The sequence below is a fragment of the Vipera berus genome (genome assembly GCF_964194415.1).
Source record: "Vipera berus genome assembly, chromosome: 6".
NCBI classification, from domain to species: domain Eukaryota; kingdom Metazoa; phylum Chordata; class Lepidosauria; order Squamata; family Viperidae; genus Vipera; species Vipera berus.
Genome location: NC_138208.1, coordinates 336462 through 350670, shown reverse-complemented (window position 1 = coordinate 350670; position 14209 = coordinate 336462). Strand labels below are relative to the sequence as shown.

The 14209-nt window shown below is 43.9% G+C and overlaps 1 protein-coding gene across 1 annotated transcript in view; it reads left to right on the top strand.

Annotated features, from left to right (window-relative positions):
- WNT7B (Wnt family member 7B) overlaps window positions 1–14209 on the top strand; it is a 99711-nt gene that overhangs the window by 79974 nt on the left and 5528 nt on the right. The window contains exon 3 of the mRNA XM_081330819.1: window positions 9389–9660. Coding sequence (XP_081186945.1) covers window positions 9389–9660 — 272 coding nt within the window. The remainder of the gene's footprint in view (window positions 1–9388; window positions 9661–14209) is intronic.

The following is a 14209-nucleotide window of genomic DNA, read 5'->3' as shown; positions in this document are numbered from 1 at the left end:
GAAAAACAAGTGGGAAATTAAGAAAATTACTTTTTATAGTTTTTGAAAGTATTTATTTTTAAGTTGGCGTTGCCTTCTACATTGCTCACTCAGTTCAGCATAGATTTCTCACTGAATTATGGGTGTCTTTTCCTCAACTCTGCTGCCTCTGCCTTCAAAGTGATGCAAAGAGACTATTTCAAAAAATTATTGCAGTGAAACTGTTTAAGCCGTACTTGGCTGAAACCTGGCCTTAACTCTATCAAAGGCTCATGTCCTCCAAACCATCCATCCCCTCTGCCATCTTTATTCCATGTTCCAGGCACCTGCAGGAATGGGGCTGTTTCCCCATGCTTAGTATACATTTTAGTAAACCTTGAATCCCAAAGTGGCTTGAACTGAATGGATTTAACTTTGGATATTCTCCTATTTAAATCTCAGATCTCCAGTTAAGATCGAATTAGGACTGAGCTGCGCAGGCTTGGCTTCTAAAACTGAAGGAGAAATGTGTATAAATATATGGTCCTTTGAGTAGACATGATCCCAAATGCATTGTATGAGTAGAAAAAATAATTGCTTCTTTTTTGTCCTTATTGTACATGACTGCATAGTCAGATAAAAGTTATCCAAAGCTGGTACTATAATAACAATTCTGATTCATCATAAAACTTCAAACTGTATAAAACATTATTCAGATTTTTTAAAGGAAACATATTGTTAATTTGTGGTAACACATAGCCAACCTTGGCTGATATAGGAAAAAAGGAGAGTCAAGCTTATTTATTTTCACGGGCAGAGACGTCTCCCGGGGCGTGGTCACAAAAGTCAGGATGGCAGCCCTAACCGTGTAGCTGATGTTTGGCCTGTGGGGAGGAGGAGGGCGTAGATAAATGCCAAAGTGGCACACAAGATACGTGTAAAAAGTGGGGGCTGAACAAGGGGGCTGGAATACAAAACCATGCTGGGAATTTTGTCCAGGTATGGATCGATTCATCAGGAGCAAAGCTCAACTTGAGGTAATCTTTACCTTATTGCCTGGATTTTTCCCCCTCTAACGTCCCAACGCATAGAAAAGCCAACCTCAGCTAAGGCAGAGAACAAATTCAGCTGAAATGAAAAGCATATAAATTCCAATCAGCAGAGAAAATATTAGATTGTGGCAACCCGGTGTGATGTGCGCGGACACAACACTGACGGGGCCTTGACGTTGGAGAAGCTGCTTGTCTCTTTGCAAGGTGGACCCGGATGCTTCTTCTCGATGGCAGGGACAGCTTCCTCACAGCCTGAAGCTGCCAGGAGGAGACCGAGCCCCAGAGGGCCAAGCGGGGACCCCTTTGGGGAGCAGAGCGGAGAGAAGACCCTCACAAGGTGTGGCAGAGGGGGCCTCCCAGGACGCTCGCTGGAAGGAGAGCAAACTCCCTCTTCTGCGCTTGCTGGCCTTTGAGCAGCAAACTCTTGCCCCTAGTAGTGCCTTTCTGCTTCACTTTTTACTTTTATTCAGGAAAAACCATGCGTTTCTCCTCCTCCGCCACCAGCAGCTATTTGCTTTCTCTTCTCCATTGATCCAGGCCTTTTCTGCAGGCCCAGTAATATTAACTACTATTCAAACAGAAGCCCTCAGCAGGAGAGTCCGCTGAGATTCCTCTGACCTATTACTACCCAGGGGGATTTTCTGCAACAACACGTTTCTGTTTGTTTTTCGGGGATTAGTGGCAATGTTCCATATACTACTGACACAGGGAAACACAGTCTTTCTTTCTTTCTTTCTTTCTTTCTTTCTTTCTTTCTTTCTTTCTTTCTTTCTTTCTTTCTTTCTTTCTTTCTTTCTTTCTTTCTTTCTTTCTTCCTTCCTTCCTTCCTTCCTTCCTTCCTTCCTTCCTTCCTTCCTTCCTTTCTTTCTTTCTTTCTTTCTTTCTTTCTTTCTTTCTTTCTTTCTTTCTTTCTTTCTTTCTTTCTTTCTTTTCCTTCCTCCCTCCCTCCCTCTTTCTTTCTTTCTTTCTTTCTTCTTTCTTTCTTTCCTTTCCTTTCCTTTCCTTTCCTCCCTCCCTCTTTCTTTCTTTCTTTCTTTCTTTCTTTCTTTCTTTCTTTCTTTCTTTCTTTCTTTCTCTTTCTTCTGCCTTTCTGCCTTCCTTCCTTTTTATTTTCCTTCCTTCCTTCCTTCCTTCCTTCCTTCCTTCCTTCCTTCCTTCCTTCCTTCCTTCCTTCCTCTTTCTTTCTTTCTTTCTTTCTTTCTTTCTTTCTTTCTTTCTTTCTTTTTCCTTTCCTTTCCTTCCTTCCTTCCTCCCTCCCTCCCTCCCTCCCTCCTTCTTCCTTCCTTCCTTCCTTCCTTCCTTCCTTCCTTCCTTCCTTTCTTTCTTTCTTTCTTTCTTTCTTTCTTTCTTTCTTTCTTTCTTTCTTTCTTTCTTTCTTTCTTTCTTTCTTTCTTCTCAGAGTCCCCCTCCCCACATTTTTAAATGAACAGTAGGGATCAATATTAACCTTTTATAAATCCAACACCCCATAACAGATGGAGGGGCTGAAAATGACCTTTCCTTCGCCATACCTGCCATTGGCACCCTCAATTTCCAGCCATAGATTTGCTGTATTGATTTAGCAGCATTCCTTCATGCAGCTTTGATTTTGTTAATCATTTTGAGGAAGCTAATGGAAGGTTAGGGGTGAAAATTTTTAAATGAAGAAAATGAATAAATAACTTAGTACTTTCAGCCTATAATTTTGTCTGAATAAGCTTCATAGAAATCACTACACTTACTTCTGAACAGACATAAATATGATTTTACACTGGAAATTGGACTCTCTCAATGTGGAAATGAATTGTAAATTTGGATCTTTGGCTTAGTGCAGAAGATCTTCCACAATCCCCCACCCCACAGTTAAGAAATAGTAATAACATTCTATAATCTTTCTTTAAAAAAAGAAGCTCTGATTTTATGCCTTGACAATGTCTCTATGTAAAACATGAGTTTTGAACATTTGTTTATGCAGATTCATAATGTGTGGGTGCAATATTATTTTGCCTTATCCATTTATCACAATTGTGTGTCTATCTTCACCTTCTACAGGTTGAATTTCCAAAATTGGTTGATTCCATCAGACTAAGGAACGGTTCCCCTGGGGGGGGGAGGAGAGGGAGGGGAGAAGAACCCCCATCTCTAATCTCTGGAAGTTGCAAATGATTTATAACTGATATCTCTCCCTGCCACGAAGGGGGAGCTATTATTCAAAGGTAGCAAATGCTGATTGGCGCCTTCATGCTTGACCGTTGTCTGGAACCCCTTTGTAGGGCTGAGTGGACAAATGGTGTCCGGGGTCCTAAGTATTGGGTCCTCAGAGGGCAACTTCGATTTGTAACCACAATGAGCATAGAAACATCGGGAAAGGCTAACCATTCCCCCATAAAAGAGGGCAATGTTTTCAAAGAGAATAACAAATGAGTGTTGCAGCAGGAGGGCGGAAGCATCAGGATGAGGTTCCCCCTTAAAGGCTTGCAAAGGAACAGCAAGTGGCTGGTGATTCCCCATGCTCAGCTATGAATGAAATGCTGAGAGGGAGCTGCCTCTTCCAAGCTCTAGATTCAGCTATGGGAACATGGCTGGGATCATTCATGAGTAGTCTTCCTCTTATGGACGGCAGTTGGGACCAGAATTTCCACTGCTAAGCCAGGTGGTTGTTGAGTGAATTTCATCCAATTTTACAACTTGTTTTGCCAATCGCTGCCGTTGTTAAGTGAATCATGCAATTGCTAAGCAAATCTGGCCTCCCCCATTGGCTCTGCCTGTGGGAAGCCAGCTAGGAAGGTCGCGGATGCCGATCACGTGACCCGGGACATGGCAACTGGTGGAAAGACCTGCCAGTTGCCAAGCCCCCAAATCCTGATAACGTGACTGTGGGGATGCTGCGATGTATGTGTGAGGACCGGATGCAAGTCATTTTTTTTCAGTGCCCTTGTAACTTCAAAGTGTTGCTGAATGAGTGATTGTAAGTTGAGGACTAGCTACGGTTTTCTTGAATCTAAAAGATCCGGAAATATGAGGATGCCAGGAGTGCTTGACCCCCAGACTTTTACAGGACTGAAGGTGGAAAGCCTGGAAGTAGCTTTGCATTTTCACCCCACCTCTGCTTGGGAAGACCGTCTCTTTAAACTCAACGGGGCTTCTTTTCAAACAGACGGCTGTAAGAATTTCCTGTCCTGGTATAATCGACTAGGGATGGTCCTAATTTTCTGAAGCATTTTTTAAAAATTGATCATTCTCTGTCTTGCCTGGATGCAAGGAGAGACGTCCATTCAAGTGCACACATGTTCCTCCCATTTCCTTCCATTTCTCTGCCTACGCATTTAAATGCGCCTGCTTGTTTGAACTGTGGTGATTCCCTAACAATGAGGTTCATTAAATATTGTTAAACACAGAACAGGCTACTACAGGCTTAGTGAGTAACGCAGGCTAAAGACAGAAAAGAAGCAATGGGATGTGATGATAGAAGAGGCGGTGGTCTCTGCTACTCCAAGAGGTGAAATGCTCTAAATAGCAGTGAGCACCAGGAGTCCGTTGCTCAAACATCTCCAAATTCCTTCAAGTGTGGCTCATCCAGATTCTTTTCAAAAGAACAGAAATGGGGCATGTTCAGTTCAATTCAGAATTAACTGAGAATTCAAAGTTCAGACATAGAAACAAGGAGTCTGCAGGCTGTGGCACAAAAGTCAAGATGGCATCGCAATTGTGCAATAATCAACGGCACTATTTTTCCCATGTGTTGCCCCCCCAAAAAAGCAGGCAGAGCTTCAGTAGCATCATTATGGCTGGTGTCTTGAGTTTTTGACCATATACTATGGACAACTTTGAATGGAAAGATAATTTCCCCAAGTTTCGTTCTTTGAAGATTTGTTTCCATCATTTGGAATAATGTTCTTAAGCTGACCGGATGAATGGGAGGTCTTGTTAAAAGATGAGAAGCTTAAAAAAGGTATGTCATTGAAATGACCATAGTAATTAATTTGCTACTGAAGAATGATGAATCATGAAAAAAGCAAAATATAGTTGCTTGGTTTGCATTTATGCTTGGGAGCTTTTTCTCCCCACAAATCAATAGCAGTTTTCTAGGGACCAAACAATGGTCCTTAGTTTGCATCAAACAAGTTGACAAGATGTTCAGGACAAAAATCCAGAGCCCTTTGTCCACTACCTTCATCATAATAGCAATAGCAATAGACTTATATACTGCCCCACAGTGTCTTACAGCACACTCTGGGCGGTTTACAATGTTAGCATATTGTTCCCAACAATCTGGGTCCTCGTTTTTCTGAAGGATGGAAGGCTGAGTCAACCTTGAGTCCCCGTCAGGATCGAACTCCAGACTGTGGGCAGAGTTAGCCTGCAATACTGCATTCTAACCACTAGGCCACCAGGGCTCCTACATAATGCATTGTCTTTGGGGATTCTCCTTAGGTTTGCCATCTCTCCACCTTCTCTAAAGATTGTTTCTTTCTCTTTTGTAAAGTCAGTTAGGCTGAGAGAAAGTTATACAAGGTAGGATTCTGAATTTCTCCATCCATCTGATGACTTCACTCTGCAGTTATCCATATCATTGTATTACAGTTAAGCAGAAACATCCGTTGAGCAAAAACCCTTTGCCAGAGTGAAACAGAACTCTGTTCTAATATTGAAAATGAGTGCAAATGTTTGAAAGAAGCAACGTGGTTCAGACTGCAAACCATCTGCTCCTTTGGGTTGCTGAGAAAAGAGAAATCCGACAATATTGCACATGAGGTTTCCTAGTCTTGTTCTCCAGTTTTGCTCGGGGGGTCTCTGGGGAGCATCAGGAGTTGCAAAGCAGGATGCCACTTACTGCTGGTGAATTGGAAAGATGACGTTGCAGACCTCAAGCCTTTGTTGCCGACGGTCCCAGAGGACCTCAGCTGAACCTTAGCAAAGGGCGGAAAGGTTGATATTCAGACCGTAAGCCCATAACTTCAGCATCCATCTCAAACTATATATTTTTTGTTGATTTAATTAGAGGTTTCATATATGACTACACCCATGTTTCTAATATTTCATAGATTGGGTCCAAAATCCAGCTGCCTGACTGGAACACTCAGACGGTTCCTCATCCTCACATTATTGCAATCTTTCACCTCTCAGACACAATTCCCACCCCTTTATGGAGGGTCTCCAGTTTACAGAAGGGGACGAAGCGTTAAATCTGAAACTTCGACCTGGAAAGAGGTCTTTATTTGGGTTTAATTTCTGAGTTAAGGATGAAGACACTGAATAAGGATCCAGATGCCTGTAACAGAATTCCTTCATCAGATTATATGCAGATCAGACATCACTTCTCTGTTACAAAGGAGAACAGCTCCGTTTTTCCAAGAGAAAAGCTGGACATCCAGACTTGAATGAAATGAAGGAAGCAGTCAGAGATAAGATTCCATGGAAAATATTAATCTGGTGCTTCGATAGTGATCAAGAGCGAACTATTCATATTAGATCAAGACAGTGAAGTATTTTCCAGCCTTTGCTTTCACAAAAGTAATTGCAAGTTAATTTTAGAAAGCTACACACATCCATCCTACTGTTCCCTTTCAAGGTAGTCAGGCTGATATAAAGCAAACAGTGTAAAACAGGGGTCAGCAACTATGGCAACTTTACGAGCTGTGGACTTCAACTCCCAGAATTCCTGAGCCAGGAATTCTGGGAGCTGAAGTCCATAAGTTGTCATAGTTGTCCACCCCTAGTATAAGAAATAACAAACCGGAGAAATTAAAGGCAGAAGATAGAAAAGTCTTTGGGGGGAGGGGAGATGTCCAAAAGTCAAGATGGCTGCCGCAACTGCATAGCTGAAGCACCACCCCTTTTTGAATGTGAGGCGTGGCTTTGATCACACTGTCTCAGTTATCGTCTTGGATTTTTGATCCAAGAAGAGGAACTTTATCCAAATCTACTTTGCACCAACTCCATTTGCTGCCTTTCCATCTTTTTAAATCAATGCAAACTGCTTTCCAAATATCTATGCATGACTTCAAACCCCATCTCTTCTGTAAAATTCTCATATCTATCTTTTTCCGGGTCTCATGAATTTCATGCCCTCTCGTTTGTCTCCTTCCACCTAGACCCACATCCTTTGTTTGCATTACAACCAGAAAAAATATAATGCATGAAAATATTAATCTGAATTCAGGGTTTGTGTGTGTGTGTGTGTGTGTGTGTGTGTGTGTGTGTGTGTGTGTGTTTGCAGTTCAGATACTCGTCCATTAATGTATTGTATTATCTTTGCATAAATATTTTTTTCCTACACCCCCCTCCCCAGAAAGTCTACATGTAGGGCATTTTTTTTAAGTACTTAGATTTTCAGTTGGGAACTGGTTGCAGAAATGGCACTAGCCACCTAGAATCGCAAAAAGCACACCTCCCGCTTCAAAATAGATGGTGAGATGCTGCACCCATTACCCACTGCATATTGTTTGATCTCAGACGGCTGAACAGCGTTAGATCTAGTGAGCTTTGGAGAAGAAAGGTAGGGTTAGGGAGAAAGGAGACAGACCTTCCTGGATGGATGCCAAGAAAATTACATTTAGGTTCCTTTGAAGACATTCAAAGGAATTCAGCTTGAAGAAGAGAAGATTCCATTATTATCAAATAGCAAAATTTGGTTCCTACCTTTGAAAAAGAAGAACACGGTTCCTACTTTTTTTAAAAAGGCAAATGTCTAAAAGTCCATAATAGGGAGGAAATAGAAATATACCATGGATTTCTATGGAATTGGATCAGGAACTCTGTCCACACAATAACAAATAACAGCAGAGTTCACCAAGCTTTTCTCTAATCAAAAATACATTCACCCACCCAAATAAAAACACACAAGCACACTTTTAGAGAAATACATTTGAAAAAGGTATTTCTGAAAATTGCAGGGGCTAGACAAGCTTTTAAAAAGGATCTGCTTTGAGAAACTTTGTGCTATTTATTTATTCGCTGTTTAGAAACATAACGGCACCTCAACGATATAAAGAAGGTAGAATAAAAAGATGCCCACCTCAAATCAGGGGAAAGGTCTCTGAACAGCTTGATCTTTAAGAGCTTTTGACAGACCAGGAAAGAGAGAAAGAGAAGAAAAACTGCCCTGGGCATTCCTCTCTAGTGAATCGGGCCAGTTGGGCTGGAACGGACCGGAAGGCCTGGGGTTTCTAGCCCCCGGCCTTAACCGCGGTGCCCCCCTGGCTCTCTGGGGGTACATTAGCCCTCTTCAAAGGCCTTGGAAGAGGGAGGCACTGTTAGTCTGCTCAGATAAATCAAACAGGAACCACAACTAGGCAGATTAATTCTACTTTATTGTAAGGCTACATCTAACCGAACCACGCAGGTCTGATAGTATGAAGGTCCCGCTGTGTCTCTTCTACAGCCTGGCAGGTCAGGGAGGTCCTTCCTGGCCTTCTTTCTCTGCCTGTTAGGCAGCTGCGGGCTCTGTCCTCTCTTATCTGATAGACCCCCAGGAAGGGATGCTCCCTATGGGTGGGGGGGGGGAGAGAGACGCTGCAAGAGCACCACGTCTTCTGAGGGTGGGGACAGAACATTCTGGAGAGAAGAGAACAGTAAAGGGCTGCTGAGTCCTGGGCCGGAAAGGGGAGGGAGGAAGAGGCTTAGGATAGTCACAGCCGAGAATCTCTCAGGATGCATCTTGCAGGTTGGAATGGCAGAGCTTCAGTCTGGCCAGATTCTGTCTATTATGGGATTTCACCATCTCATCCTTGGGCTTGGACCCGAGAGTAAGCAATGCTAACTAGCACTTCCCAGCCTTCATGGCTGCCCTCGGATCTGAGGCCCAATTTTAGGTCTGTGCGAGCAGAGGCGGTTCAGAGAGCTGACTGAAATGGGACTGATCGGGTCTCCTCAGTGAACAGCTTCCCAAGACCCCCAAGCCAAGTTGGGCAAGGTAAGCTTTGAACCGATGGTCTTCAAAGCGATACGGGCCACTCCTTCTCAGTGGCCTTTTCTGAACTGACCTCCAAATTGTGTCCAACTGATCTGATCTGCCCATTGGGGAGTTTCATATGGAACTGCGTCAAAAAGAGGGTTGGACTCAAATTTCTCCCTCACCACCATTACCAGCCCATAAGTTGGGCCAATTCCAGGTAAGTGGCTACCCTAACTAATGCCATAGAATGGCAAAGAATGGCGTCTCAACTTAGGCCGCTTTAAGTTGTATGAAGTTCAACGTCCAGATGTCTCTCCACCTCCCAGAGTGGACGTCCACACACCTCCAAGAGGCCGAGGTGGAGGAACACCAGCAGAAGGACGAAGGCTCTGTCATCTTCCCAAAAGGTGCTGCTTTTTTCAAGGTTTCCAAGGACTGAGTTTCTCACAATCTCTCAGCTGATCCCCCCCCTTCTTCCCTTTTCCCTGCTGTGTCCCCACAGGGAGCAGAGAAGCCGCCTTCACCTACGCCATCACTGCCGCTGGCGTTGCCCACGCAATCACGGCTGCCTGCAGCCAGGGAAACCTCAGCAGCTGTGGTTGCGACCGAGAGAAACAAGGTTACTACAACCAGGAGGAAGGGTGGAAGTGGGGAGGCTGCTCCGCTGACATCCGATACGGCATTGACTTCTCCAGGAGGTTTGTCGACGCCAGAGAAATCCGAAAGAGTGCTCGGAGGCTGATGAACCTGCACAACAATGAAGCTGGCAGAAAGGTATATTATACAGGACAGGGCCGAATGCTGTGGGGGAGGGGAGACCTTTGCGGGTCCCGGCATGGCTAAATTGGGGACATGCATCTGGACTGTAAGATTGCAGCCTGTACATGGATGGTCATGGGCTGAATGATGTTCTGCGTGAACAAAACACAATAAAGCTTTCGTAGTGGGGAAAAGGAGATCTCCATGGCAAGGTAGACCTTCATAGGGAAGGATAGGTGTGCATGCACAGGTGTGTGAAGATACAGACAACACTTCCACAGTGACCACTAAGGAAACAAACCGGTGGTGGTGGTGATGGTGGTGTTGTAGACACACTTTCCAACAGCTGGGGAATGGCTTTCAAAGAAGCCGCATAGGCCTTGACGTGGCTGTTTTAACCCTTTGAGAAGAACCCCTTTGGCTCAGGCTTATAGGAATGCCATCCATGTATGCTGCTTGCCTGAATAGCCTGATGTTGCTCAGTTCAAGCCCACATCAGTGGCTTTGCTTCAGAGCTTGACCCAGAAAGGAATGGTTGGACTCAGGAGCTTCTGGTTCAACCCAACAATTTTGAACGTTTTCTGTCTGTTACCTTCGGCTCTGGCAGTTAAAAGTAGCATAGGTTTTGTTTCAGCCAGCATCTGGTTTGAAAATGAATATCTCCACCAAGAAAAGCAGAAAAGTAGGGGGTGTCCGCCAAAACTAACACATGCAAAATGCTACTACTGGTTTTATACATTTGATCGGGGTTGTATTCCTAGGGTGTCTAAAAATTATACGATGCTTGATGCCTAATTTCATAGTGAAGCAATAGGCTGGAAGTATCCTGCCTTGATTCCCTTTCTTGATAAATACGGTCTCTCCTAAATGAAGGGAAACTGATTGTAAACATTTCACAGAATGTGAGGGATGGAAGGAGGGATTTTATGACACTCTTGTTTCAACACTAACCTTCACAAGGGGAGCTGCACAGTCTTTTTCTTAAAAAGCCCACTAGAAGGGGAAGGTTTTTGGAAGTCAAAGACCGGGCCAGGATTCAAGATTGGCTCCCAGTGAAGATCTGAAGCCCAGAAAAGCTAATTTTCATGCTTATTGATCTTCAAAGACATTTTTTAAAAATCTGTCCTAAATCAGTCAAATTGCAAAAATCTTCATGGTCTATACAATATAAACATTTATTCATTGTTGGCAATCTATAACTGAAGGCATTCCCAGCTACTGTATGCTCTGACAGCACTTTAATTCTCCATAAGAGAAGATTACCTAACACAAAGTGAGTAAGAAAATATTTATAAGGCTCTTTCCTCTGAAGAACACAACAGTGCTTGGCATACTGAATTGCGTATTAAAGTTCTCAGTGTCTTGAAAAGCAACAATGGCTGGATAGAACCTGAAGTTCTCAGAGCCCTAGAAAACAGGAAGCTTAGCCTTTAAATCTCTTTAGATCAAGTGGGAGGTGTAATCCTGTCACTATGTCTGCTTCCCAAGCAAGGCACTGACTCAGTTGAGTTAAAAGCAAGGAATCTGGAACCATCTTTTTTTGGCCAACTAATTTTATTAAAAGGTAGAACTTCTTAAATCAAATTTCTATTTTTTGCCACTATAGACTAACCCAAATGACAATATCATCTGAGTGAGACTCCTAGCTGATAATAAACTGGCAGATTTAATTAAATACATATTAATTAATATGAGAAATGCAATTTATTCCTTAAGACTGTGAGGGATAGCTTCTAAACATTATTAGCTTAAGGCACAGGTCCAACTAAAATTAAAGGAGGTTTCCAGTGATATTCTTCGACTCTCCTTTGAGGCGGAGCAAATTCCTGGGGCTGCCCAGACCAGGTCAGTAGGGCAAAACAGGGCATCCCTGCAACTGACCCTTACAAGGAATCCTGGTTTGGTGATGGTTGTAAGTACAACGGTGCTGAGAAAAGAGACAGCCGGTCCCCACACTTTCAACGTTGCATCGTCACTGGGATTACATGATTACAGCTCAGATGCCTGGCAGCTACCATAGATTGATGAGTTGCCGTGTCCGGGGTCTTGTGGTCACCATTTACAACTTGCCGACTCGTGGTGAAGACACCCGGCTAGAAACCGGGAGAGGGAGAATCCAGCTGGGATTCCCAGCCAAACATTTTGGGCTGCCCCAGAGGAGCTTCCCGTTTAAAGGGTCCTTTCCAGACTTTCTCCCAGTCCAAATTAGGAATATTAAATCCTCCCAACTCTGTGACTTTTGGGGCAAATTGGTCGCAACCCTTCATCTGCTTTTCTTGTTCCTGGTTTCTTTCTCTCTTTTTGCCATGAACAAGGCCTGGGAGATGGCACAGACTCTTGTCATCTCTGCTCACTCTGCCCTACTCTCACTCTTGTAATGCTCAGACACACAGTCACACCTACTTGGCACCACTGCAGCGTAAACTTAGGCTGTGTTGACCTGGGCTAATAATGAATTCAGGTGCTGGGTGATGAAGGCTTGTGAACCTAAATTTCTTGAGACAAGAGTGGGAATATCAGGTTAGCAGAAGTAGAGAATTTGTTGAGAACCCATCATAAAATAGCCAGGCACCCAAAGGTGGATTGAAAATAAGACCAGAAGTAGGTGGCCGTCAGAGCTCTTCCCCTTTCCTCCATCTGCATGGAGATGTCCCTGGTCGAGATTCTCCTTGGAGAAAAATCCAGGGGCAGCTTCAGACAATCGGATTTGCTTCCTTGGCAGATTCAGAACATAGTTTGATTAGTATGGTCTCCCTTCAGTGCTGGGAAGCCATTTATATCCTAGACCTACCAACCTCTTCTACGGGAACAGGTAGGAGCATCTGTTAATCCATCCTCAGAGAGGATTTAATGTCAGGTGCTGAAAGCTCTGCTTGAGGCTTCTTGGCCTCTTCTCCCAGTCCAGAAGTCTCACTTATTCAAACATTGTGCCAGAAAGGGGTGGAAAGAGCAGTATAACAGGAAGGGAGGGAGGGAAATGTGGAAGGGAAGAGAAGGGAAGAAGGCAGGCCATGCATTTCAACTTAGCCAATTAAACCTCTCCCCAAATGAGCACTTACTTAATCTACTTAAGTGTTGTTGTTGTTGTTAGCTGCGAAGTCGTGTCCGACCCATCGCGACCCTATGGACAACATTCCTCCAGGCCTTCCTGTCCTCTACCATCTTCTGGAGTCCATTTAAGCTCGCGCCTACTGCTTCAGTGACTCCATCCAGCCACCTCATTCTCTGTCGTCCCCTTCTTCTATTGCCCTCGATCTTTCCCAGCATTAGGCTCTTCTCCAGTGAGTCCTTCCTTCTCATTAGGTGGCCAAAGTACTTGAGTTTTAGCTTCAGAATCTGGCCTTCTAAAGAGCAGTCAGGATTGATCTCCTCTAGGACTGACCGTTTTGATCGCCTTGCAGTCCAAGGGACTCGCAGGAGTCTTCTCCAGCACCACAGTTCAAAGGCCTCAATTCTTTGGCGCTCAGCCTTTCTTATGGTCCAACTTTCACTGCCATACATTGCAACTGGGAAGACCATAGCCTTGACTATACGCACTTTTGTTGACAGGGTGATGTCTCTGCTTTTTAGTGTGCTGTCTAGATTTGCCATGGCTTTCCTCCCCAGGAGCAAGCGTCTTTTAATTTCTTGGCTACAGTCCCCGTCTGCAGTGATCTTGGAGCCCAGGAAAATAAAATCTGTCACTACCTCCATTTCTTCCCCATCTATTTGCCAGGAATTGAGAGGGCCAGATGCCATGATCTTGGTTTTCTTAATGTTAAGTTTCAACCCAAGTTTTGCACTCTCCTTCTTCACCTGCAACAAGAGACTCTTTAGTTCTTCTTCACTTTCTGCCATTAGAGTGGTATCATCTGCGTATCTTAGGTTGTTGATATTTCTTCCGGCAATCTTAATTCCAACTTTTGATTCATCTAGCCCTGCCTTTCTCATGATGTGCTCTGCATATAAGTTAAATAGGCAGGGCGACAGTATACAGCCTTGCCGGACTCCTTTCCCAATTTTGAACCAATCAGTGGTTCCGTGTCCAGTTCTCACTGTTGCTTCTTGACCCGCATATAGGTTTCTCAAGAGACAAATAAGATGGTCTGGTACTCCCATCTCTTTAAGAACTTGCCACAGTTTGTTGTGATCCACACAATCAAAGGCTTTAGCATAGTCAATGAAGCAGAAGTAGATGTTTTTCTGGAACTCCCTAGCTTTCTCCATGATCCAGCGTATATTGGCAATTTGATCTCTAGTTCCTCTGCCTCTTCGAAATCCTGCCTGTACTTCTGGTAGTTCTCGATCCACATACTGCTGAAGTCTAGCTTGTAGGATTTTAAGCATGACTTTACTAGCATGAGAAATGAGTGCAATGGTGCGATAGTTTGAACATTCTTTGGCACTGCCTTTCTTTGGAATTGGAATGTAAACTGATCTTTTCCAATCCTGTGGCCACTGTTGAGTTTTCCAAATTTGCTGGCAAATTGAGTGTAGCACTTTTACTGCATTGTCTTTTAAGATTTTGAATAGCTCAGCTGGAATACTGTCACTTCCACTAGCTTTGTTGTTGCTCAGTTTTTCT